We start from the raw sequence: 24,481 nt of genomic DNA, 5'->3' as shown, positions 1-24,481 counted from the left end.
CCTTTTTAGAACTAATTATGTACTACCCCCCCCCCCCTCCCGTCTAGATTTGTAGGAGATTTTTATTATAAATAGGGTTGGTCACTTTATTAGAGAAGAGGATCTTGGAAATGAATAGAATACTTTAGTTTATTAGCTTATTTCACTCTCATACTCTCCTCTTTAGTTTTAATTTATTGCCGGTGTTAATGAAATTCCACTTCTTAGTGTGTTCTTCCATTAACATGTCCGACTAAATTCTTTAAATTCTGATTAAGCTATGGTGATTGCTTGATTCGTAATATGTTGTGAGATCTAATATGCTCTTTTTATACTTGTTAAATGAATATTCATGCTATTCTCTGTGCTTTTATTACAAACATCTGATTTTTGAATGATATGACCAATTGTTCATTATAGAAAATGTTTGCTTAGCTAATTGGACTTTACAAATCCGTGTAATTGTTTGTTTAGTTCAATACTTAGTGGCAACGTAGCATGATTAATTATGTCATTAGTAATTAGTTATGTTATGGGGAATGTATGATCTAGTTTAAACGAATTATCCTCGTAGGAATTTGTTGACTAGAATCGGGCTTTTCTAATTCTTAATGCTGTTAATAGATTAAATCTTGTGGACGTTCCTAGGGTTTTCTGTTAATTAGAGATCTAGCCTACGGTCGTACCTTGGCTGACGGAAAAGTATGAAAATGTGAGGTTGTTAGGTCGTACCAACAACCATAACTGATTTATTTGTTTACATAGTGTTATTTTTGCATCAATGATCAACTCACAAGAATCAAGCATGATCCTAGCCTTAACTGAAAAATCTCTCTCTCATATCCTCGTCAGGTAATTTCAATTATTTTCTAATTTATTTAGTTTTCAATTATTTCTTTTTATCATCAAATTTCCCCCCATTATTTTCCTTTTCTTAAAGAAATCAACTTATACCAGTCCCTGTGGAATTGACCCTACTCTCATTTTCACAAGTGTTGTAGGAATTATTTTTTGTGGTCTTGACACCCAACAAATTTTGGCGCCGTTGCCGGGACTAGCATTTTTAAGAAGATTTTTTTTCTTGTTACTTGATATTTTTTTGTTAATTGGTTGAGAGAAAATGATAGATTTAGTCCCATAGGATAGGGTAGTTCTCACTTTCGATCCCTACTTTTCGGGGTCAACAGTTTTAGTCCATTAGTTTGCTATCAAATTGACACATTTAGTCCCATTTCATCTCTAAATGGCATGATAACACCCAACTTGCGAAAAATGGTATCAGAGCCTAGGCTTATTGAAGAAAAATATATGATTATATTATATTTTGATATTATTTATCCACTAATGGAGGAGACTTTTCAAGATAAAATGGAACTGAACGAAAGTTCGAGTTACTTTGAAAATAGGGAATATTTCCAGATTTTGGAAATACAGAGAAGAGAATTTCTTATGAAAATTCTTGACAAGTGTTATAACGGTCCCAAGAGGATTGATCCAAGACTTCTCACGCCGGAAGAGGAAAAAAAATGAATGAGAAATTTCAAAGTCCGACAAGTGCTACCAGGGAATATAGTGAGGCGTTTACACTCCACTGAAGTCCATGGTAGAATCCCAACCACGAGAAGCGAAACGGGTAAATTCCTACATAATTTCAGTTCTAAAAATTATCACTGAGTGGAAAGAACTCGAGCCGGATACATCAAAGATCTCTCAAGACCTGAGGGAGATACAAAAGACGGTTCAAGACTATGGAAATAGGTTAATCCATATACCTATAAAAATAGAATCTTTGAGCCAAAAGGTGGACGAGATTATTAAGATCCTTCCCGATCTACACAAGGGTCTTACAGATCTGAAGGCAGAAATTACAGACCTAAAGAGAAACCAACGAGAGAGCCGTGAGACCTTGCATCTTTATTTATAGGTGTACGCGGACTTGAAATTCGAACTCCAAACTTTTTTTGTGATGACGTCATTACGTTCGTCATCGCCTTATGATTTCCAGCTGTCGGTCATAATGGTTTGTCGGTCACATGATTTTCAGCTGGCTACTTTGCTGATTGTTGGCTTTTGTTGTTCTCTGCCGACAGTCTGATCCTCTCGATTTTTTACATCGTTTAATTTTTACTTCTTTTGGTAAAACCTTTTCTCTTCTCTCTTTCCCTTGTCTTGGTCTGGTTCAGGTTTGTTTTTTGTGACCCAAATCTTTGGTCCGAACAGGGGCTTTTCTTATTTCTCGCAGCAAGGGAACAAATGGTTATGCCATTGCCCAACATGCAGCATGTTGCATGTCTTCATTCTTGTGGCTTCAGTCGCTGGCAGCTTATTTTCCCACATTAACATCCTCTTTTTCTCGAATAAGTTTTCTGCGAACTCAATGCTTTTTCCTGTCATGGAATTTAATAGGAACGATCCATTCACTTTGTTTGAGAAGATTTTTAACGGATACTTGACTTTGTCCATCTCCGTGAGACAGACCCATAAACTCCAAGCTCTTCTGGTAGAGATACTCTCTTCAGTAATAGCCGATACCAGGGGAGCTTTGTCTGAAGCAACTTTGATTTTATTGAAAGCTACCATATTTGGCCTCTGCAGCTTCATGAAATGGAATGCTGGGTGAGACCCCTTTCCTGCAGTTTCTGAAGCTACTGAAACGAATTTTATCTCCAGAATGTCGCCTCTCTTTAAGTGGGGGTTGTTTTTCCATGAATCAAAGACCGCCCCACTAACCGGAAGTTTTGAGATTTTCGAAAAACTTGGTGATATAGTATGAACTAAAGCAAGAGCTCCAAAATCATACCATTCTCGGACATCTTCTGGTTTAGACCTCTCTAACATCCAGACTCTGTTATATTTTCCGGATGTTTCGATAATGGTCTTACCTGGGTTTACTCCTTTGTGGAAAATTAATTTTTTCCACATACGCTGGTAGTCCTGCCAAGCAGAAGAAGATATTAACTCGTTAGTATTAACCTTAGAGGTGTCTGTCATCGACCTAAGGCTAATCTCTCCCTCCTTAACCTCGGAGGTGCTGAATTAACAGGAGTTTGCACTTACTGAGACTCAATTGTTGCCGTTTCGCTAGAGTCTGATGATGACCTTGTGCAATCGATACTTGAATCCGACACTACAGGTCTAGAGCTCTGTACTCTAAAGGCATATTTTGGGTCATACTCCCTCAACTCGTGAGCCATCCCCAAAGGTGACGCAGTCCTAATTGGTTCCCGTAAGTCGTTCCATAGCGAGGTGGATGCTAATAAGAAACTCCTTATTATGACTTGGACAGTGTCTAGATCAGCTCTTTAAATTTATCCAGCAACTTGGGCATTAACTGTTAGCTGTCCGAACTTTCTGTCAAGCTCCTCGAGGTTTTTCCGAAGGTGCCTAAGTCTCAACATGATGGAGTTTGCTTCAGATGCCTCCATCTCTCGTCAGGAAATCCGCAAGAACGTTTTCATGAGATTTTATAACGACAATATTATAACAATAATATTGGCATTCAGCTTGCCATCTGATAATACGGGCTTTCTCTATTTCTTATTCGAATGTATTCTTTAGGAAAGCTTTGACATTAATATTATCAATTTTTAGAGTAAAGTCTTTAGAAAGTAAGAATAAAGGCTATTTTTAAAAGCCGTCCGAACCACAAAGAATTATTTCTCGTTGATATGTCAAACTTTGGCTTGTTGTTCTGAGAACAACCCTCTTGTATATCTACAAGGTTCTTCCCAAGTAGTTATCTTCTTCATGAGCACTACTGCCCATCTGTAATCATTGGCATCTATATAGACTACCAATTCATCCTCGTCTTACGGTATAGTAAGTTTTGGCAGGTTACTGCAAACCTGTTTCAGCTCACGAACCCTTTTTGTGTGGATTTCTTCCCATTTTCACTTTAAACTCTCCATTTCTTTCAAGAGTGGTCAGAAATGCTTTCTATATCTTGCAAGATCCTTAATGAAGATACCTGCAAAATTAACAACTCCCAAGAAGCTCTGTAGATGCTTCTTGTCTTTGAGCTCGTCTGGGAAATTGCGGATTTTCTCCACAATATGTTCCTGTAACTCAATCCCTGTTTCGTCAATAAGAATTTCTAGAAATTCAATTTTATTGACAATAATAATTGCTTTCTTTTCAAAAAGTACTAAACCTTCTCTATGGCATGCTTGGGAAAATATTTCAAGATGTTTAATATGTTCTTTAATATTTTTGGATGCAATTAGTATGTCGTCAATATAGACAAACATGAACTCAAAATAATCTTTGAAAAGATTATCCATTTTTCTTTGAAATATCTGAGGTACATTAGCTGAACCCATTGGAAGCACATTCCAGATGTACTGTCCCTGTGGTGTGGAGAATGCGGTAAATTTTTTTGATTCATTCTCCATCTTAATCTGATAAAAACCAGATTTGCAGTCGAATTTAGAAAATACTTTTGCCCCTTTAATACAATCGATTAAGTGTTCTCTACTAGGTATGTAATAACCATCAAATTTTAATATCTTATTAATACCTTGATAGTTAATAACCAACCGAGGTTTACCTCTCTTAATCTCACCATGGTTTCTTACCAGAAATCCAGGGCTACTATAGGTAGAGACTCCGGGTTCAATGAGTCCAGGACTAATATGCTCTCTGATTATCATCTGCATATCATTCTTATCCTCCATGTTCATCTGGATAGGTTTGTATCGAACATACTCGTATTTGCATTCATCTTTGACCTTCAGAGTAGCTTTGATCTTGTTCCTATCTCCCTCGTTGTAATTATTCTGACTCGATTGAAGATCCATCTGAATTAGTCTCTATTTCCTCCTCATAGATGCTTTCATTTGAAGAAGATCTTCGAATTGGTAGATGGGTACCAAATCGCCATAGTAAACTGCATCTAGGATATCATTCGTGGCTGTAAATTTTCTCAATTCACCACGTTTCTGCAGGCAATCGGGAGATATATGTCCTTTTGCTCCGCAAGTTCAGCAGTTGCAATCTTTGAAACTTTCATTGGCTCGGGTATGGGCCCGTCTGAAAGTTCTTCTTGTAGGGGTTATTCTGGTGGATCTTGCATCTGTTCGTCTGGATCCTTGGTATGAAGCCCTTGTTGGTCCTGTCCTCTGTCCCGATTTATATGTTATGGCTTTGGACTTGGACCACCATGATCTCCATCGGGAAAAGGTTCTTTTGGAACTCCTGGCATAGGAGTCACTATTTTGCTTCCTCCTTTTCCTCGGCTCGCTTGATTCTCCTATAATAGTCGAAAAATCATTGTTATCACAACAGAGAGGGGTTTATTTGATTTTACGTCTCAGTCTTTTCATATTCTTCTAGATGGATGCTTGATAGTATCAATCCTTCAGTTTGTCTTTAAGGAAAGACATTCTTCGCGCCACTGAATCTAGTTGTCCTTCAGGTACTTTTGTCTTTAAGGAAAGACATTCTTCGCGCCACTGAATCTAGTTGTCCTTCAGGTACTTTGTATGACTGGATCTACATTTCCCTCCATGGACTGCACATCTTTGTGAAGAACATTGGAGCTGCTACTTTCGTTGCTACTCCACTCTGGAAGAAATACTTGCGAAACCAATAGATGTATTCATCTACTGCGCAAATACTCCTAAGTTCAAGGCTGAAGAGAGCCTGTGCATATTCTCTAGCCTTTTCTGCTCTACTTCCTTCGAAGTATCCATCTCCGATTAAATGTATCTTGATAAGTCTACCTAGCCGGTCTGCTATCACGCCTTTTGAATCTCCGGTAAGGATGCTGGCTTTGGTATCTTCTGGGGTATTATCCCATCCGATCTTCACAGATCCCTCCAAGCTCAACTCCACAAACTTCATGAAGTTTTCTTTGTCGAGCTCTAGGGTAGTTGCTGCTATCTTGATTGTGCAACCCATTCGTCTATCAATTTCTTAGTATTTTGGAAATCAATATTTCAGGTTCAGTATAGCGCCATATGAATGTAAGGGCTGGAGCATGGTCCTCGCCCAAGGTGTATTCTCCGACACTCTCTTTTGATTTCTCCTTGGATTTTCCTTTAGCCTGGTTCCCAGAAACGTTGGAGTGGCATTATTGTGGAAATCCGCACTTTCTTTCATCGGTTGATCCTGTGGAGGATCATTCGAACATGTACTTCCCTCTGACGGTAGTGCTAGAGTGATTTCATTTGTTCGGATATTGACTAAATCCACGATCCCGACTTGGGAAAAGGATTCTGCCAATTCTTGTAAATCTGATAGATCCGCTCTATTTACCTCTATTATTTTATAGATTTGATAGATGCGATTATCAGATCTTCTCTAGACTTTGGCTTTGGAATCTCCGTGGCCTTCCTTTCTAATGTAAAAGAGGAACTGTTCCAAGGGCGTCCCTGATTCGCTCCTGTCTGGATCTAGAAAAAAAGGGTCCAATCGGCCAGACCTAGGCCTAATCTAAGACCAGGTGGTCCTGGTCAATACCTGGGATCAGCCCAAGACTAGCTTGCTCTCAAGCAGGCTTTGGCTGATCAACCCATTATTTTACTAGTTCAATTTGATCCTGGTTGGGTTAGCCCAGCACGGACTGGCCCACTGTGCATCTTAACTCAAAACCTGCATATGCATAAAAGAGGTGGAAGCACTCAAAGGAGGATAAACCGCATCAACAAACTAGGAGGCATAAGTCCGATAACCATGATAACAATATTTTATAGCAGTATCTAACGGCAAATGCTGGAACTGTAAATTAACCCATGACATAATATTTAACGTTATCATTTATTAACTAAGAATCTTACTACTCTAGTTGGAGTACATCAATCAATGATTTTGCCAGTCATCATCATCTCAGTCAACGTCATATCATATACAGCACAGGATACCCGTTGTTGTGATGCCTGTGTTGATATTGCTACACACTGAAGTAGAGTCTGTGGGGATATCACACCTAGATAGGAATTCAATTCCTATTATGGAGAATCTTATGAACAACATTCATATTTTAGACTTCCACAACATCTTTCTATCATTTCAAATGATCAAAGACGTTTTAACATCTAAAATACTTAGAACACAATTAAGCTCCCACTGACTTTCTACCTTGTTCTTAACCAAGTTATTTACCTTATGATCTTGTCAAAATAAGTATGTGTGACGTCCAAACCTAGTATGAACTCCATAGAGGATTTTATAGCTCCAAGCCATTTATCCAGATCAATGTCCTAGATCGTTTCTCCTTGTCTAATTTCAAAAACTCGTACCTCTCAGGTAACCGGAGTTTTCTGATCGTTCTTTCGAGAACTAAGATGGTCAGTTAAAGTTTCGATTACAAGTGATGTTTGCATTATTCTATAATGAACCTATATAAATCAGATTCTGAGTCTAAATTTCCTCTTACTAGTCATTTGATGTATGCAGGACCATTCCTCATACTCAAGGCTTTTGTAGGGTACAGGTTGTTTGCATTGTTCCATAACCAACCTGCATAAATTAGACTGCGAGCCTTATTTTCCTCCCACTAGTCCTTTGCCCTATGCAGGACCTTTCCTTCAAACAGAGGCCCTCCAGGAAAACCCTGAGTGAACGCAACCAGCACATCCTGGAGGGCTGTAGGGACTTCTAAGATGGCTATGTCAAAATGCTGCACATAGGTCCTCAGAGCCTTCTCTTCTTGCTTGATCCCAAAAAGTGTAATGGTTAAATTTTTGTACTTCTTGCTACTAGCGAACTGATGTTGGAAGAGGAAGCTGAATTCTGCAAAAGATATAACTGATCTAGTTGGAAGCTGGTCGAACCATTATTGGACAGAATTTGTTAGTGTAATAAGAAAAACACAACACTTGATACCGTTAGTATACTTAAGCAGTAAGGCTGTGTTTTCAAACTTACAAATGTGATTTGCTAGATCAGTGTTACCATTGTAAGCAGGTAGATGTGAAGGGGCTCAAAAGTGAGCAGGAAGTTTTTCTACCAGAAGTGTTCGCTGAAAGAAATGCCATGCTCAAAAGGCATGGTTTCTTTTGTCACCTGTTGGTGAAGTTCCACCATTTCCTTCTTTAGGGATTGCAAATACCAGGGGGCTGATTTCCAGCTACCTCATTACCTACAAAATCAGCGGGGTGATCCTACTAGAGTCCAATAGGGATCTACTCATCAATTCCTTAGCTTCCTAGTGTTCCCCCTCTTTCCAGCTGGGAAGAGGGACCTATTCTGCTGGCTTGAGAACCGCAGAGGGTTGAGTTGATGGTCTCCATGATGAACTGACAAAGCTGCTCACAGAAGATTGGGTTCAAAACAGCAGGTTCAGCTGCCTGGTCAAAAGTTGGAGCCGGGACGAGAGCATTAGCTCATGGTGCTGGATCTGGACCATGGACGTTAGCATCTCCCAAAGTGCGATTAGCAGGTGGAATAGTAAGTCTAGATGCAACAGGGAGGGAAGAGTCTCCCTCATAGGATCTGTAGTCACCTCCATTGTTGGAATTTTCCATTTCTCACGCCAAAGCTCAAGTGTTCCCACAAATTGCGCCAATGATGTGTACAATAAATTTGGCCACACTACAAGAGTCGAAGGATCTTTAAGAAAATTTTAAGATTATTTGAGGACTAGTGAGATATTATTAAAGATGATCAATATTCATATGGAGTGCAAAATATAGACTTAGAATAGCCTAAGAACAGAGAGAAAATGGAGAAGATAAGTGAGAGTTTGAGAGTGAAGAGTGATGTTACCAAATGACTGCACAAGGACTCTATTTATAGGCTTGTACAGAGTTGGATACGGAGTCAATTACTGAGTTCCATACGTCATTAGAAAGCTCTTTGAGTTGGTTGTCATATGCAACAAACCATTTATGTGGATAAATATTGACTAAGATACGTGAGCTGGACTGAACACTTTCAAGTTTGCCTAAAAATTCGGGAGTTCGTTATTTGTGAATTTTTTAGCTCATTAGCCACTGATTTAGTTGGAACCACCTAGAGATACTTTAGGGTGATGTGTAGAAATATGTTGGAAAGTTGTATTACGTGGCCTCTCAGTTATATGATGACGTGTCTAATTGAAATTAGCTTAATTCTTAGGCCTGCCAGTTCGATAAGATAACAAGTGAGCTTGGTGAGCCTTTTTCCCTACTGATAGGCCTTATTTGTCCTGCTGGTTCTACTGATAAGCCAGCTGGGCTATTACCCGACTAAGCTAGGAAGTCTAACTTGTGGACTTGAACCAATAATTTTAGGGGCATCATCACTGTTCATATTTTTCTATATAAGATATATTTGGATATGCGAAAGATATTATGGATTTTTTTAAATTAATCTTATAATTTAAAGTTTGAAATAAATTAAAGTTAGACTAATATTTATTGCATCATTAGTGTTGTGTTGATTTGGGGACAAAATCGAAAAAGTTCTTTTATGTATTTTAATCCTTCTCTTACACAATGTACATTGCTCAGTTTTTTCTAATTCTGAACTTCTTGAACTGATAAAATATTTAAAATCTCCTTTTCAATTTTCAAGAAAAAATTAAGAGAAATGTGCATATATGAACAACTTTCAAAGTGACATGTTTTAAAGGAATGTACAAAGCTATAGAGGTTAATATTCAAAGCGCTAAATGCTTCAAATATAGAACGTTAAAAGAAAAATTAGAATATTTTATATAAATATGAAAGTTTGTGGATGCATTTAGAAAAATATAGAAGTTAAGAAAAATTTTAGGAAAGTTCTATATATAAGTTTAGAAGCTTTTACGGTATTTAAAAATATTTTTAAAAGAGTTTATTTAGAGCTTCTCACTAAACCATTGAAATTAATCTTCACCGTCCATTTGAAAAGCCAAATGTATAAATATTCGATTGGAGCTTGATAACAGTAGGATTAATAAAAAGAAAAGTATGACCCTATCTAAGGGTAAAAGAGTAATTCTGGAAAAGATACGATAGATCTCGCTGGAAAGGAAGGAAATCATTTGAGCACGTTTATGCCTTGGATTAAGAAGGTTAGTTTGCCACCTAATCACCAGGCATAAATCAGTCTAGACGCTCGACCTATAAGAGGAAGGCTAAACCACGATACACACGCTTACCATATGCGACAGATGTCAACCTATAAATACTGGATCCGTATAGTAAAGAGGTAATGTCATTTTTCATACAAGCAATAAACAATTATTCAACATTTCAAATATAGCTTTGAGATTCTAACTTGGGCGTCGGAGTATCTTCGTTGGGGACGACCTCGACTGTCTTAACCTTTCTTGTTTAGTTAACAGATCCAATCGAAGAAGTACGTCGAGATCGAACACCTAGACGATCAGTGTCATCACATTCGACCATCATTTTCGAGCAGGATCAGTTTGGCGCCATCTGTGGGAAACATCGAATACTATACAAGAACATGGAAGAATACACAGGAGAAAACATTCCAGTCGCCGATGTGAACCTGGGAAATACAGAGAGAATTATCCAATTGACTAGGATAGAACTGCAACAAATGATGGAAGAGGCTGGAAGAAATGCAATAGTAGCATACGAACGAAGAACCGCCAGGCCTATTGAAAAGAAAGCTGTTAAAAGAAAAGTATTTGGAGGAAAGGAAGTGGAAAGAACATTTGAAATGACCAGTAAGAAGAACCCAGAACGAAGCCACCGCTCGCCATTGGAGGTCGGATCGAGTAGCAGAGATAAAAGCCATTTCAGAGGACCTGCTATCTCCCGAGCAGAGGTCGAAGGTGTATCCAAGTAAATTGCTATGATAGGCAAACAAATTGATGAGCTGAAAAGACGTGGAGAATTGGTGCCTCAACACAGGAATTCACCCTTCAGTAACCAAATCCTTATTGAAGTCGTGAGTCCGAACTTCAGAATGCCAGATTTGCCAAAATACGACAGAACCAGAGATCCGCAGGAACATTTGGCCACCTTCGACCTGGTAATGAATCTGTACGGACAATCCGGTCCTATTAACACGAAATTATTTGTCACTACTTTGGCAGGTAAGGCATAGGAGTGGTTTACTAATCTGCCACCCAGGAGCATAAAGTCGCATGAGCAATTGATTCAGAAGTTCACTTTCCACTTTGCGAGCAAATGGAAGCAGAAGCTATCTGCAACCCACTTATTCACTATCCGCCAGCGCGACAATGAAACCCTGAAGAGTTTCATGGGCAAATTTAATAACGAGACATTGGAAGTGCAGGATTTGAGGATTGACATGATGGTCAGCATCCTCATTCACGGATTGAGAAAAGGACTGTTTGCATCAGCACTAGCTAGGCACCCTCCAACAGATGTAGAGCAGCTCATGAGCGTGGCCCAAAAGTACATCGACGAAGAAGAGATGAACGCCATGAAAGATGGGGAACGGAGGATCAGTTTGAATCGCGGAAGGGACTCGAGGCGTCACAATAGTGGGGTGGACCGGACAGATCGCCGACCACGACGCGACTAAAGCAAGGAGCCAGCATACCAACAAAGGTATCAAAACTATACCACTTTGAATATGACGCGAGCAAAGGCACTAATGATGGTCGAGAAGACCGACGTCTTAAAATGGCCAAAACACACAAGATTCACTCTGGCAAAAAAGTACTCCAACAAGTACTGTAGATTCCATCGCGAGAAAGACCACGACATAGAAGAATGCTACCAGCTCAAGGACGAGATCGAGAGACTCGTACACCAAGGTTACTTTAAGAATCAAGTTGCTAGAAATCCCCGGATAGAAACAATCGAAGCAGGTCCAGGAGGCCAGGAGAGGAGACAAGAAAGGGAGAATGACACCAGGGATCTAAGAACCAGAGAGAATGCACCTGTGAAAGGCATTATACACCACTATCGCAGGGGGAACTGAGGCAGAGCAATCAAGGAGGTCGCGAAAAAGACTTGAGAGAAGTTACTGGTCTATGAAAGATAGACAAGTGATGAATATAGCCCAGGAGCATGAGATCGTCTTCAGCAATCAGGATGCAAGGGATAAGATCGGATTGGAGAACGACCCGATGGTCATAAAGATGGACATAGCTAACTTCACGGTGCACAAGGTACTAGTAGACAATGGAAGCCCGACTGACATCATACGAAAGGAAGTGCTGTCAAAGATGGGACTGGATGATGTTAGGTTAGCGCCTGTGAAGACTCCTCTAGTCGGGTTTGGAGGAAGCGAGGTAGAGTCATTGGGAACGATCGACTTACCAGTGTCCATTGGCGAAGAGCCAAGAAGAAAGACTCTTATGGTAAAATTTCTTGCCGTGGACACCCCTTTTGCTTATAACGTTATACTAGGTAGACCTGGACTAAACTCTTTCAGGGCCATAGTCTCTACCTTTCACCTAAAAATGAAGTTCCCGACACCAAACAGGATAGGAGAGGTGTCATGCGATCAAGTGGAGGCGAGAAGATGCTATAATCTATCCTTGAAAAAGGGCGAGACTGATAAGAGGAGGAAGATCGAAGAAACGGGTGAACAATGGGAAAACCAAAAGATAGAAAAGGAAGCTGAACGGATCGAACCAATCGATGAGCATAAAGGAATAGAGCTGGTACGAGGTGGTCCGTCGAGGACCACCAGAATATGATCAAGGATGTCTAGGGATCTGGAAATGCATATGATCGCATTCCTCCGCAATAATGTGGACATGTTTGCTTGGGACCCGTCAGATTTCAAAGGGATAAGTCAGGAGGTTATAGTGCATCGCCTGAATGTCGAACCTTCAACACGACCTGTGCAGCAAAAGAAGAGGACATTTGGGATCGAAAAGAATCGGATTACTAACGACGAGGTTAATAAATTGTTGAAAGCAAAATACATTTCAGAGGTCCAATACACAGATTGGTTATCCAATATGGTAGTTATCCCGAAATCCTCTGGAAAGTGGAGAATGTGCATCGATTTCACCGATCTGAACAAAGCGTGCCCAAAAGATCCCTATCCACTCACAAGAATTGACGTTCTGATAGACTCTACAGCCGGTTATGAACTTTTTTCGATGATGGACGCTTACCAAGGCTATCACTAGATCTACATGGCGACATAAGATAGAGGTAAAACATCATTTGTCACTGAACAAGGTATCTATTGCTACAATGTTATGCCCTTTGGGTTAAAGAATTCAGGGGCAACCTACCAAAGACTTGTGAATAAGATGTCAAGAAACCATATTGGCAAGACCATGGAAGTTTATGTGGATGACATGCTCGTCAAAAGTCAGCGACCAGAAGATCATTTGTCGCATTTGGAGGTCGCCTTCGCCATCATGAGAGAATATGGGATGAAGCTCAACCCAAGTAAATGCACGTTCAGGGTCGGAGGCGGTAAATTTCTTGGGTACATGGTGAGCAGTCGTGGAATCGAGGCTAACCCAGAAAAAATCGAAGCAATCTTGCAACTGAAATCACCTGCCTCAATAAAGGATGTTCAGAAGCTAGCTGGTAAGCTCGCGTCTTTAAATCATTTTATTTCTAGATCCGCAGATAGAAATTTACATTTCTTCAAAATATTGAGAAAATCTAAGGAATTTAAGTGGACCGAGGAATGCGAACAAGCGTTCCAAGAACTTAAGAAATATCTAAGAACCCCATCGTTGTTAGCGAACCCAAAGACAGGAGATACATTGTACCTATACCTGGTTGTCTCAGAAAATGCAGTTAGCTCCGTACTAGTAAGAGAAGATAGGAAAATACATAACCCAGTTTATTACGTTAGTAAGATGTTGCAAGGAGCGGAAAAATTATACACATCAACCGAAAAATTGGTATTGGCACTTGTAGTTACAACTCGGAAGCTGCGATCGTACTTCCAGTCCTACAGGGTCGTCGTACTCACAAATCAACCCCTTAAGAGTATACTATCTCGTCCAGAAGTGTCAGGAAGGTTTGTCAAATGGGCAACTGAGCTAGGAGAATATGACATTGATTATCAAACCCGAACGTCAGAGAAAGCGCAAGTCCTAGTTGACTTTGTGATGGAGATGTCTGGAGAGTCGACGTCGGAGCAAAACACTTGGATGTTACACGTGGACGGGTCGTCAAATGCAAGTAATGGCGGAGCAGGGATACTGATCCAAGGATCGAAGGGGGTAGAGATAGAGATTGCTGCAAAGCTCTCATCCTCAACCACTAACGAGGCAGAATACGAAGCGCTGATCATGGGGCTGGAACTAGCGTACGAGGCAGGAGCTAGAGCCTTGGAAGTATACACAGATTCGCAGTTAGTAGCTATGCAGATCGAAGGGAGCTATGAAACAAAAGAGAAGACCATGATGATGTATCGCAATAGGGCGAAATCTCTGATGCAAAGATTCACGACATGCTCGATCCAACAAATCCCAATGAGTGAAAATGATAGGGTAGATGCGTTGTCGAAGTTCAGAGTACTTTTGACGGGAATTAGGAACCAAAAGTTAACAATCATGGTAAAAGATCGACCAGCAATCTCAGAAGGGGACGAGGTAAATACGGTTGAAACCCCATGTTCATGGAAAGATGTGATTACAAGATACCTAAGGACGGAACACTACCAGGAAGTCCGACCCAAGCAAGAAAACTGAAATTTAGAGCTATCCGGTTCACTTTAATTGGGTCTGGTCCATTGAAGGATCGCTTTTGAAGTGCTTGGACGACGATCAAGCTAGATATGTGATGAGGGAAGTCCACGAAGGCAGCTGTGGCAACCACTTGGGTGCAAAGTTGTTAGCGCAGAAGCTGACAAGACAAGGATACTTCTGGCCTACTATACTGAAGGATACAAAAGAATTCGTTCAAAAATGTGAAAACTGCCAAAAATATGCCTCCCAGATACATGCACCCCAGCGCCCTTATGCAACCAATCAAGGTCACCTACCCTTTCGATTAATGGGGGATCGGCATCCTAGGTCCTTTTCCCCCAGGAAAAACTCAGAAAAAATTCATAGTGGTCGCGGTCGAGTACTTCTCTAAGTAGGTCGAGGCCGAAGAGGTCGCGAAAATATCTAAAAAGGCAATCATTGATTTCATTTGGAAGAATATTATCTGCAGATTCGGAATCCCAAGGATTTTAATATCCAACAACGGAACGCAATTCCAGGGAAAGCAAATAACAGCTTGGTTCAAAGAGTTAAGGGTTCAGTAGAACTTCACAGTGGTCGGTCATCCCTAAGTGAACGGGCAAACAGAAGTAACGAACCGGATCATACTCCAACACTTGAAGTCTCGATTAAAAACAAAGGATTCGTGGGATGAGGAGCTCTCGGGAGTGTCGTGGGCGTATCGAACCACACCAAGGTCCGGTGAGACTTCTTTTTGTCTAATTTATGGTTCTGAAGCTATCATTCCTACAGAAATAGGCGAGGAGACGCAAAGGGTAGCTGCCTACGACCCCACGACCAATGGCGAAGCAAGAACCTTCGACCTTGTCACCGTGGAAGAAAAAAGGGAGAAGGCATTTGCAAGAATGCTTCACCACAAAGGACTGATAATGAGAAATAGTGACAAAAAATTGCGAAAGAGAGAGCTACAAATAGGTGACCTAGTTTTGAAAAGGGTCGAAGTTTCCAAGCATGTGGGAAAACTAGACTCTGGATGGGAGGGGCCATACAAAGTGGTCGAAATAAAGAAACAGGGAATGTACAAGCTTCAGGACACATATGGCAAAGATCTACCATGACCGTGGAATATACAAAACCTTAGAAAATTCTACGTTTGAATGTATGCTTGAAAAAGGCCCGAATAACACCAATTTGAGAAAGATCAATGTATACAAATAAGATCGATCTGAAAAAGATCCCCATTTTTATGAATTTAATGAAGCGATCTGCAAAAGATCCATCCATAAACTTTATCTGAAAAAGATCTCCTTTTAGGGAATTTTATAAAGCGATCTGAAAATGACCTCCCTTGAATGAATTTTATAAAAGGATCTGAAAAAGATCTTGGGAATTTTTGACCAAACAAGTGATCTGCAAAAGATCCCATTATTGCTTGGCAAATCAGTTGATCCGAAAAGGACCCATGTATAAGAACGAGCAAACTCTCACGATCAGAAAAAGAGAACTACGAGTTGAATGAACTTATCAAAGCTTTGAGAAGGCAAGTTGAATATTCAGACATAGGTGAAAGCATCAAAGTTATAGAAAATTTCCCCAAGTCAAAGATCGAAATTCATATATACAAGAATATTAGTCTTCAATCTCATTTAATAAAGCAGCAAATTCATCTTCTTCTTCTGCCTGAGGAATGTCTTTATCAGGGAAAGGTTGAAGGTCGCCACCAAGGCCAGGATCCAATCTTGAGGTATCGAAGTCGGGAGCAAATCCACTCAGGGTAGTCACTTGAGCCTTGCAACGTTCGAAACCTTGCATCAGATAGTCTGCAGCCTTGATCTCCAAAGCAGACTCGAAAGCAAGAGCCTTCATAAAATCGCGAGCTCCCTAGTAACGAGCCTCCACGAATCTGAGCTGCGAAGTCTTCGGACTTCAAGAATTCCTTGCGACCCTCAATAGCACCTGCAATTTTCCCGGCAGCATGTCCAGCAGAGAAGTAGCCTGCGAAATCTCCGAATTCATCTTTTCTTCTAACTATTTGTTCTTCGCTTCCAGAGATGCCAATCGGGTTTCAAGATCTTGCGACCTTGATGAGGACTCCTCCATCTTAGCTTGAAGGTCGTGATTTCTATGTTCGGCAACAATCTGATTCCTCCGAAATCCAACACATTTCAAAGAAAGTGCGCGTACAAAATAGGCAGCCTGCAGAACATTGTGAGAGAACTACAGATCGAAAAGGGAGTTAGAATTCGGGATATAAGGGACCTAACCTGGATCAAGGAATGAGCAGCATGCTCCTCGAGAGGGGTGAACGACGTTTAAAGCAAGGCGGCCTGGTCCCTTGGAGGGCAACTAGCATTGTAGAATTCCCAAGAGTCCTGACCTGATTGGGTGTTTAAGACTGTGTACTATTGGAAGAAATCTTCCAATCAAGTACCAACTTCTCTCCCCGCAATTGGGCAGATAGATGATGGGGAGAACGCAGATCTTCTCGAGCCTTCTTCCAACACTCCACGACCTCCCCAAAACGCTCCATGTTCCGGATCTCCTCATTGTGAGCTACATGCATCGGCGGATCGCCTCGAAAAGGTAGAGATCGATCTCCTGTATTTGGTCGTATTCTCCTGTTTGCGACCTGCCAAATCGTATGGGCTTGATTCACCTGCCTGCGAGCGAGCAGGAGATAACTCGGCAATTGGCGCATCCCCTACCAAACCACGGGATATAGTCTCCTCACTCCGCACCTCGATCAAGGCCCTATCCTGGGGAACGTTGCTTACGGGAACAGATGAATGGTCGGGCCCCGGCTAGGTCGAAGCAACCGAAGGAGGAGCGACAGAAGTGGATTGGCTTGAGCCGCAGCCCTAGCTTAAGCAGCGCGAATTCGTTGAGTAAGGCAGGCCTGGTTAACCATATCGTCTGTAAAGAAAGAAAAAGAGTTATCGACCATCGATGGATAAAAGGGCTTAGAAACAGAACAGCAGGTCACCTAGAGATTCTTCGACCCAGAGGGGTGCTGGAGTGAGATGTACGAGCCAAAGGATTTCTTCTACCAAAAGTCACTTCGGGTCATACCGAAAAGAAGTTAGGCTATTAATCTGATCTTCCTCCAGCCTCCCTCCCTTAATAATAGGTTTAAGCTTTTCTATAACCCAGTCAAGCCTGAACGGCCACTCGCGACCTGGGGGAGGTCGGATGAATACAAACTTCTTTTTCCATGGGCCAACATTGGAGGTAAGAGAATCAAGAAACCTACAATCTTTACAAGCTGACAAGTAAAAAAATCCCCTATCCGTAGATCTCGTTGAAGTAGTAAATGAATATAAAGACCAAAAGTTGTCAAAGTTAGGTTCAAAACGGTGAACCCTCATGACTATGATAAAAAGGATAATTTGGCGGATGGAGTTAGGAGAGAGCTGCATTGGACACAGCTTCAATTTAGTAAGAATCTGGGCAGGACCTGGGGCTAAAGGAAGACGCAACCCCACATCGAAATGATGAAGAGAAAAAGCAACAAAACCCTTCAGAGGTCGGTGCATCCTATCAAACGATATGGGAATAACTACTTCATAGTTGTGAGGAATAAAATACTTTTCCTTTATTTTATGTATCGGTTGCTTTACTGAACTAACTATACCAGCCCTAGGACTATGATCTAACATAGATTGAAACCTAGCATAAGTAGGGTTTCCTCGGAGTCAAGCTCCTCATGGTCATTTTTATGTGGTCTACGGCGAGATCTAGCCCCAGAAGGACCCTCAGGGAGAGCAGGAGGCGCAACTAAATGAGGAGAAGTACCAAATGAAGAACTAGAATGGGAATTAGGAGAGGAAGACATTATAACTGGATGGAAGTAAACAAGATCGAATAGTAGAAGGCGAGGTCGAGAGGAAGAGGAGGCGATCCTTAGAAGAAAGCAACAAAAGTACTGCCATTTGAATAGAGGTTCTATATATAGAAAGCAGGAGAGGGAAAATCTAGAAGAAAGAGCATTCCTGATGAGAGACGCGTGGCAGCACAAGGCTCGAGACGAATATACTAGCCCTACACGTGGCAACCCACAGTAAGTGTGCAGTATGAAAAGACGTTTCGACTTTGTTGGGTTTTGTTGGATGGCCCATTGATCCACTAAAACTAAATCCCACGACGACAGCCCACTTGGCACGACCCACCCAAAACCGGCCCAGGCCCGTGCCCGGAAATCTGACCCGCTTTGAGTGCCTACTTATTCCTGCAACCCTAATCCTAAATCGGTCAACTCTCTTCTCTTTTATCTTGCGCCGCTGAATACTCTCTTCTCTCTCAAAATCAAATATCCTCCATGGATATTCCTCTTCTACCTTCCTTCTTCTTCCGGTGTTTTGGAAGGAAGCTTTCCAAAGCCAAATCAATGGCTCTCTTGGAAAGCTTCCTCTCTTTCCATACTCATGGCTCTTCGTGAACTCTATAAATACAGCCCCCTTCTTCTTCGGTAAGATACAGTTAAAATACTTCACTTCCAAAAAGCCGCTTGAGTGAATATCGTTGTCGGGTCTTTGTGACTGTAAAGGAAAAGCACGGGATCTTCGTGATCTGTGGAAACCGGTTGAGTGTGGGGTAGCCGTGGGTCTGATCGACGGTGTGGTGGAAGTCTCAGTGACATTCTTCAGGCATCTGTTAGCCACTCGGATCTGGTTCTATCTGAGCCGCCTTTTCTTTTTAAATATAATCTGTTTTTATTCTCTTATTCCTTTAATACTTGGTCTGTAATTCTTAAAGGAGTTTAGTACTCCATATTGCTTTGTAATAGTTGTTAGGCCATTCATATTTGAGGTATCACTGAGGGGATTACCACCCTACAGTGGTATCAGAGCCGTCTCTAATCCGAAAGGTCTCCGGTGGTGGTAAACATCCGAAACCCCTCCTCGTTAATTTTCTGTTGATTATTCTGCCGATAATTATCTCTTGATATCTCACTTCGTATTACGGTTGAAATATTTCTGTTTCTGGTTTACCGCGGTTATCACCCCCTAATATCCCTCTTGGCCGGACCCTCGAGGTCGTCGGGTATCTGGACGGGACTTAGGCTGGTGAGCCTCGGTTCGTACTATTTTGGTTCATATTATTGTCCGTTGTTTGTGTTGATCTGCTGCGATTTCTTAAATACATGTGATATCTCTTAATCTGTGTGATTCCTTAATATCGATCTGTGTGATCTCATATGAACTGCTGACATATACTCTGTTGTGATTTCATCCGTTTCTTGGTAAACTCTTGAATTACTGTGATCTCATAACAGTCATCTGTGTGATCTCTAAACTGTTTCTTAAGCTCTGTTGTGAAACTGTTACTGGTTGATTGGTTTGTAACCTGTTGAGACCTTAGTAATCTTACAACTCGGTTATTTGTTGCTATTTTTTAACTTGCTGCATTTTTTAGTGCTTAACTCTGAAATCTGAAATCCTGTGATATCATCTACTTTATTTGTGGTCAGTTGTGACATCTCTGTGATTTATCTGTCAAAACCTCTTTTCTAAAAACTTTTTTTTTTTAAAACCTGCTCAAAACCGTTTCCTAAATCTACCTTAAGTTTTAATGGCCGGTTATAACCTACAACCATTTGATGGTAAAAGTGATTTTTCAATTTGGCAACAGAAAATGAAGGGGATTTTGATCCAACAAAGAGTTTTTAAAGCCATTGATGGCAATTATTTGGAAAATATTTCTGAAGAGAAAATACAAGAAAATGATGAATTTGCTTACTCTTCAATTATTTTAAACTTATCTGACACGGTTTTACGAAAAGTTGGCAAACGAAATTCTTCCAAAGATTTATGGGATAAACTTGAGAAGCTTTATACTGAGACTTCGTTGCCGAGTAAGCTGTTTTTATTGGAAAATTTTTTTAAGTATAAACTTGACTTGTCTAAAAACATTGATGAAAACTTGGATGATTTTACAAAGCTTATACAAGATATTAAACTCACTGGTGACAAAAACATTGATGAATATTCTCCTATTGTTTTGCTGAATGCTATTCCTGAATCTTACTCTGATGTTAAATCTGCTATTAAGTATGGTAGAGATTCTGTTAATCTTGAAACTGTTGTGAACGGACTTAAGAGTAAGGAGATGGACCTTAGGGCTAATAAACCTAGTCAAAACCAACATGAAGTGAATTCGGTTAGGGGAAGACCTAAGTTTAGAAACTCTAGATATAATAGAAGCAAAAGTAGAAGTAAGAGTAGGAATGGATATCGGAATAAGTCTAGACCCAGAGAGAATTTTAATAATGATGACAAAACTAGAGAAAGACGTTGTTATAACTGTGGGATAAAAGGTCACTACATTAAGGATTGTAGAAAACCTAGAAAGGATAATCGAGATAGATATGAGGAAAAAGAAAAGGTTAATAATGTGTCTGATGAGAATAATGGCGAAGTTTTTGTTGTGTGCGAAGCAAACTCTGTGAATTCCTTTGACATGCATGAATGGTTGATTGATTCTGGCTGCACATTTCATATGAGTCCTTTCAAGGATATTTTCACTAATCTGCGTTATGAGCATGCTGGTTTTGTTTCTATGGCTAATGAGAAAAGATGTGAAATTGAAGGTCTTGGTGACATTTCTATGTGTTTTAAAGATGGCTATAAAATGACTTTGAAAAACGTGAGATATGTTCCTGATTTGAGTCATAATCTTATTTCTTGTGCCGCTTTAGAAGAAGATGGTCTAGAGGGTAGGTGGGGCAAAGGCCTCATGAAAATCATGAAGGGATCATTAGTTGTTTTTAAAGCTGAACGCAAGCGTAATCTTTATATATGCACTGTTTCCTATGACTATCTTACTGCTTCTGTTTCTGAATGTGATTCTACTACTCTATGGCATAAGAGACTTGGTCATATTAGTCAAAAAGGTCTTGATTTTTTGAGAAAAGATGGCATTTTGAATGAGAACATTGAAAATTGGATTTCTGTGATGATTGTGTGCTTGGTAAACATCACAAAGTGCATTTTCCTGCTTCACCCTCCCCAAATCCCTCCATGTCTACTTGCATTCTTGATTATGTGCATGCTGATGTTTGGGGACCTTCGAATATGCCTACTCATGGTGGTAATACATATTTCTTATCTATCATTGACAATTTCTCTAGAAAAGTTTTCGTCTTCTTAATGAAGCACAAATCTGAAGTGTTTGAAAAGTTTGAAAAATGGAGAATTTTAGTTGAAAACCAAACTGGAAAAAAGTTGAAATCTCTTCGTACTGATAATGGCTTAGAATTTTGTAATCAGAGCTTTTCTGAAATGTGTGAAAAACATGGCATAAAAAGGCATAAAACAAACCCCTATAAACCCCAAAAAAATGGCGTTACTGAAAGAATGAACCGAACATTGCTTGATAAAGTTAGATGCTTACTTGTGAGTTCTGGTTTACCAAAAACGTTTTGGGGTGAGGCTGTTCTTACTGCTGCACATTTGATTAATATGTCTCCTTCTGTGCCACTTCTTGGAAAAACCCCTGAACATGTTTGGAATGGTAAAATTCCTGATTTATCTGCATTACGTGTTTTTGGATGTGCCGCATTCGTTCATCAATCTGTTGATAAATTAGAACCTAGGGCCATAAAATGTGTTTTTATTGGTTATCCTATGGGGGTTAAAGGGTATCGCCTTTGGGTACGTAGTCAACCCGGATTTAAGGTTCTAATAAGTAGAGACGTAACATTCAATGAAAACGAGATGCCTTGCTTAGGAAAAACCACAACCTTAGAGAAAGAGAAAACCTTTAATAAGGTGGAGAACAATCTAGGGGATAACCAACAGGAGGGAGAATTAGAAAACACATTAAAAAATGAACCTGAAAATGAGACTGAAAATACTGAAAATTTTGAACCAAACCCTCTAGAAAACTACCAACTTGCTAGGGACAGAAATAGAAGACAAATTAGGGCTCCAATGAAACTTAGAGATTTTGAAACCGCCTTAAATACTGAGATGACTGAACCCACTAGCATAGATGAGGCTATGAAATCCAAACAGTGGCTTAGTGCCATGAATGAAGAAATGAGATCATTGAAGGAAAACAAAACTTGGGTTTTAGTTCCCAAACCACAAAATGCCTCCATAGTAGACTGTAAGTGGATTTACAAAATCAAGCACGAATACCCTATCAAATTCAAGGCTAGATTAGTAGCTAAGGGGTTTACGCAAAAAGAGGGTATAGATTATAATGAAATTTTTTCTCCTGTTGTGAAATATACAACTGTGCGTATTATTCTTGCTCTCACTGCACACTACAATTGGGAACTCAAGCAAATGGATGTTAAAACTGCTTTCCTACATGGTGATTTGGATGAGAATATTTATATGTGTCAACCTGCTGGCTTTATTGATAAATCCAAGCCTGATTTTGTGTGTTTGCTGAAAAAATCTTTATACGACTTAAAACAATCACCTAGACAGTGGAATAAGAAATTTGACTCATTTATGCATTCCTTGAAATTCAATAGGAGTCATTACGATCACTGCCTCTACTTTAAGCATGTGCATGATTCACCCATTTTCCTTGTTCTCTATGTTGACGACATGCTCATTGCTAGCCCAAATTCTCATCTCATTAGTGATTTACAAAAACAGCTGTGTAATGTTTTTGAAATGAAAGACCTCGAAAATGCAAAGCAAATTCTTGGCATGAGCATTTCTAGAGATAGAGAAAAATCCTCTATTCTTTTGAACCAAAAGTCTTATATCTCATCTGTTTTGAAAAAGTTTTCCATGAAAAATGCAAAACCTGTTTTGATACCTCTAGCTGCACATTTTCAACTCTCAAAAGATCAATCTCCCAAAACAGATTCTGAAAAAGCCAAGATGGATAAAATTCCCTATTCAAATGTTATTGGTTCCATCATGTATCTCATGGTATGCACACGACCTGATATTGCATACGCAATTAGCTGTCTTAGTAGATATATGTCAAACCCTGGTACACCTAATTGGGAAGCGCTGAAGTTTTTGCTTAGATATTTACGTGGCACTATTGATATTGGCATTACCTTTTCTAGAAATTCTAATTCTATTCAACTTGTTGGATTTGTGGACTCAAATTATGCAAATGATCGTGATAGCCGTAAGTCCACTACATCTTATGTGTTTACTTTATGCGGTGCATGCATTAGTTGGAAATCCCAACTACAACACATAGTTGCTTTATCAACCACTGAAGCAGAATACATTGCTACAACCGAAGCTTTCAAAGAAGTCATTTGGCTCGATGGTCTTATCAAAAAAATTGGTTTTTCAAAAGAAAAGTTAGTTGTTTTTTCGGATAGTCAGTCTTCTATACAACTTTGTAAAAACCCCGTTTTTCACGATCGCACAAAGCATATTGATGTAAGATTTCATTTTATCCGTGACATTGTGGGTAAGGAAGTTATAAAACTGGAAAAGGTCAAGACTGAGGAAAACCCCGCCGATATGGGGACCAAAAGCCTACCAGTAGACAAGTTCAAACTGTGTCTAAAAATTCTGAGATTAATTCCTGACTAACGTTTCTTCTGTCTCAGTGTTTTTCTGCAGGTAAAACGCAGGAGGGCCGCCAGGCTATGATGAAAGTTCCTGATCCGAACAGAAAGCTCCGGACAATGTTTCGTATGGATCATTGGTCCAAGGTGGAGCATGTTGGGTTTTGTTGGATGGCCCATTGATCCACTAAAACTAAAGCCCACGACGACAGCCCACCTGGCACGACCCACCCAAAACCGGCCCAGGCCCGTGCCCGGAAATCCGACCCGCTTTGAGTGCCTACTTATTCCTGCAACCCTAATCCTAAATCGGTCAACTCTCTTCTCTTTTATCTTGCGCCGCTGAATACTCTCTTCTCTCTCAAAATCAAATATCCTCCATGGATATTCCTCTTCTACCTTCCTTCTTCTCCGGTGTTTTGGAAGGAAGCTTTCCAAAGCCAAATCAATGGCTCTCTTGGAAAGCTTTCTCTCTTTCCATACTTATGGCTCTTCGTGAACTCTATAAA

General features: G+C 40.2%; 1 protein-coding gene across 1 annotated transcript; it reads left to right on the top strand.

Moving 5' to 3' along the window:
• LOC110012429 lies at positions 13,100 to 15,597 on the top strand. The gene is made up of 3 exons (XM_020696044.1): positions 13,100 to 14,404; positions 14,970 to 15,108; positions 15,257 to 15,597. The coding sequence occupies exons 1-3, from the start codon at positions 13,100 to 13,102 to the stop codon at positions 15,595 to 15,597; spliced, it is 1,785 nt and encodes a 594-aa protein (XP_020551703.1).

Source organism: Sesamum indicum, linkage group LG8, assembly GCF_000512975.1.
Source record: "Sesamum indicum cultivar Zhongzhi No. 13 linkage group LG8, S_indicum_v1.0, whole genome shotgun sequence".
NCBI lineage: Eukaryota > Viridiplantae > Streptophyta > Magnoliopsida > Lamiales > Pedaliaceae > Sesamum > Sesamum indicum.
The sequence above is the reverse complement of the archived record's forward strand: the minus strand, read 5'-3'. Positions and strand labels throughout refer to the sequence as shown.

What these genes read in the sequence shown, in the direction of transcription:
- LOC110012429 (XM_020696044.1), top strand. Translation starts at nt 13,100, where the DNA reads ATGTCAAGAAACCATATTGGCAAGACCATGGAAGTTTATGTGGATGAC. An exon ending in CAATCTCAGAAGGGGACGAG is followed by an intron (nt 14,405 to 14,969) that starts GTAAATACGGTT and finishes TATTATCTGCAG; the next exon opens with ATTCGGAATCCCAAGGATTT. An exon ending in AAGTGAACGGGCAAACAGAA is followed by an intron (nt 15,109 to 15,256) that starts GTAACGAACCGG and finishes ATGGTTCTGAAG; the next exon opens with CTATCATTCCTACAGAAATA.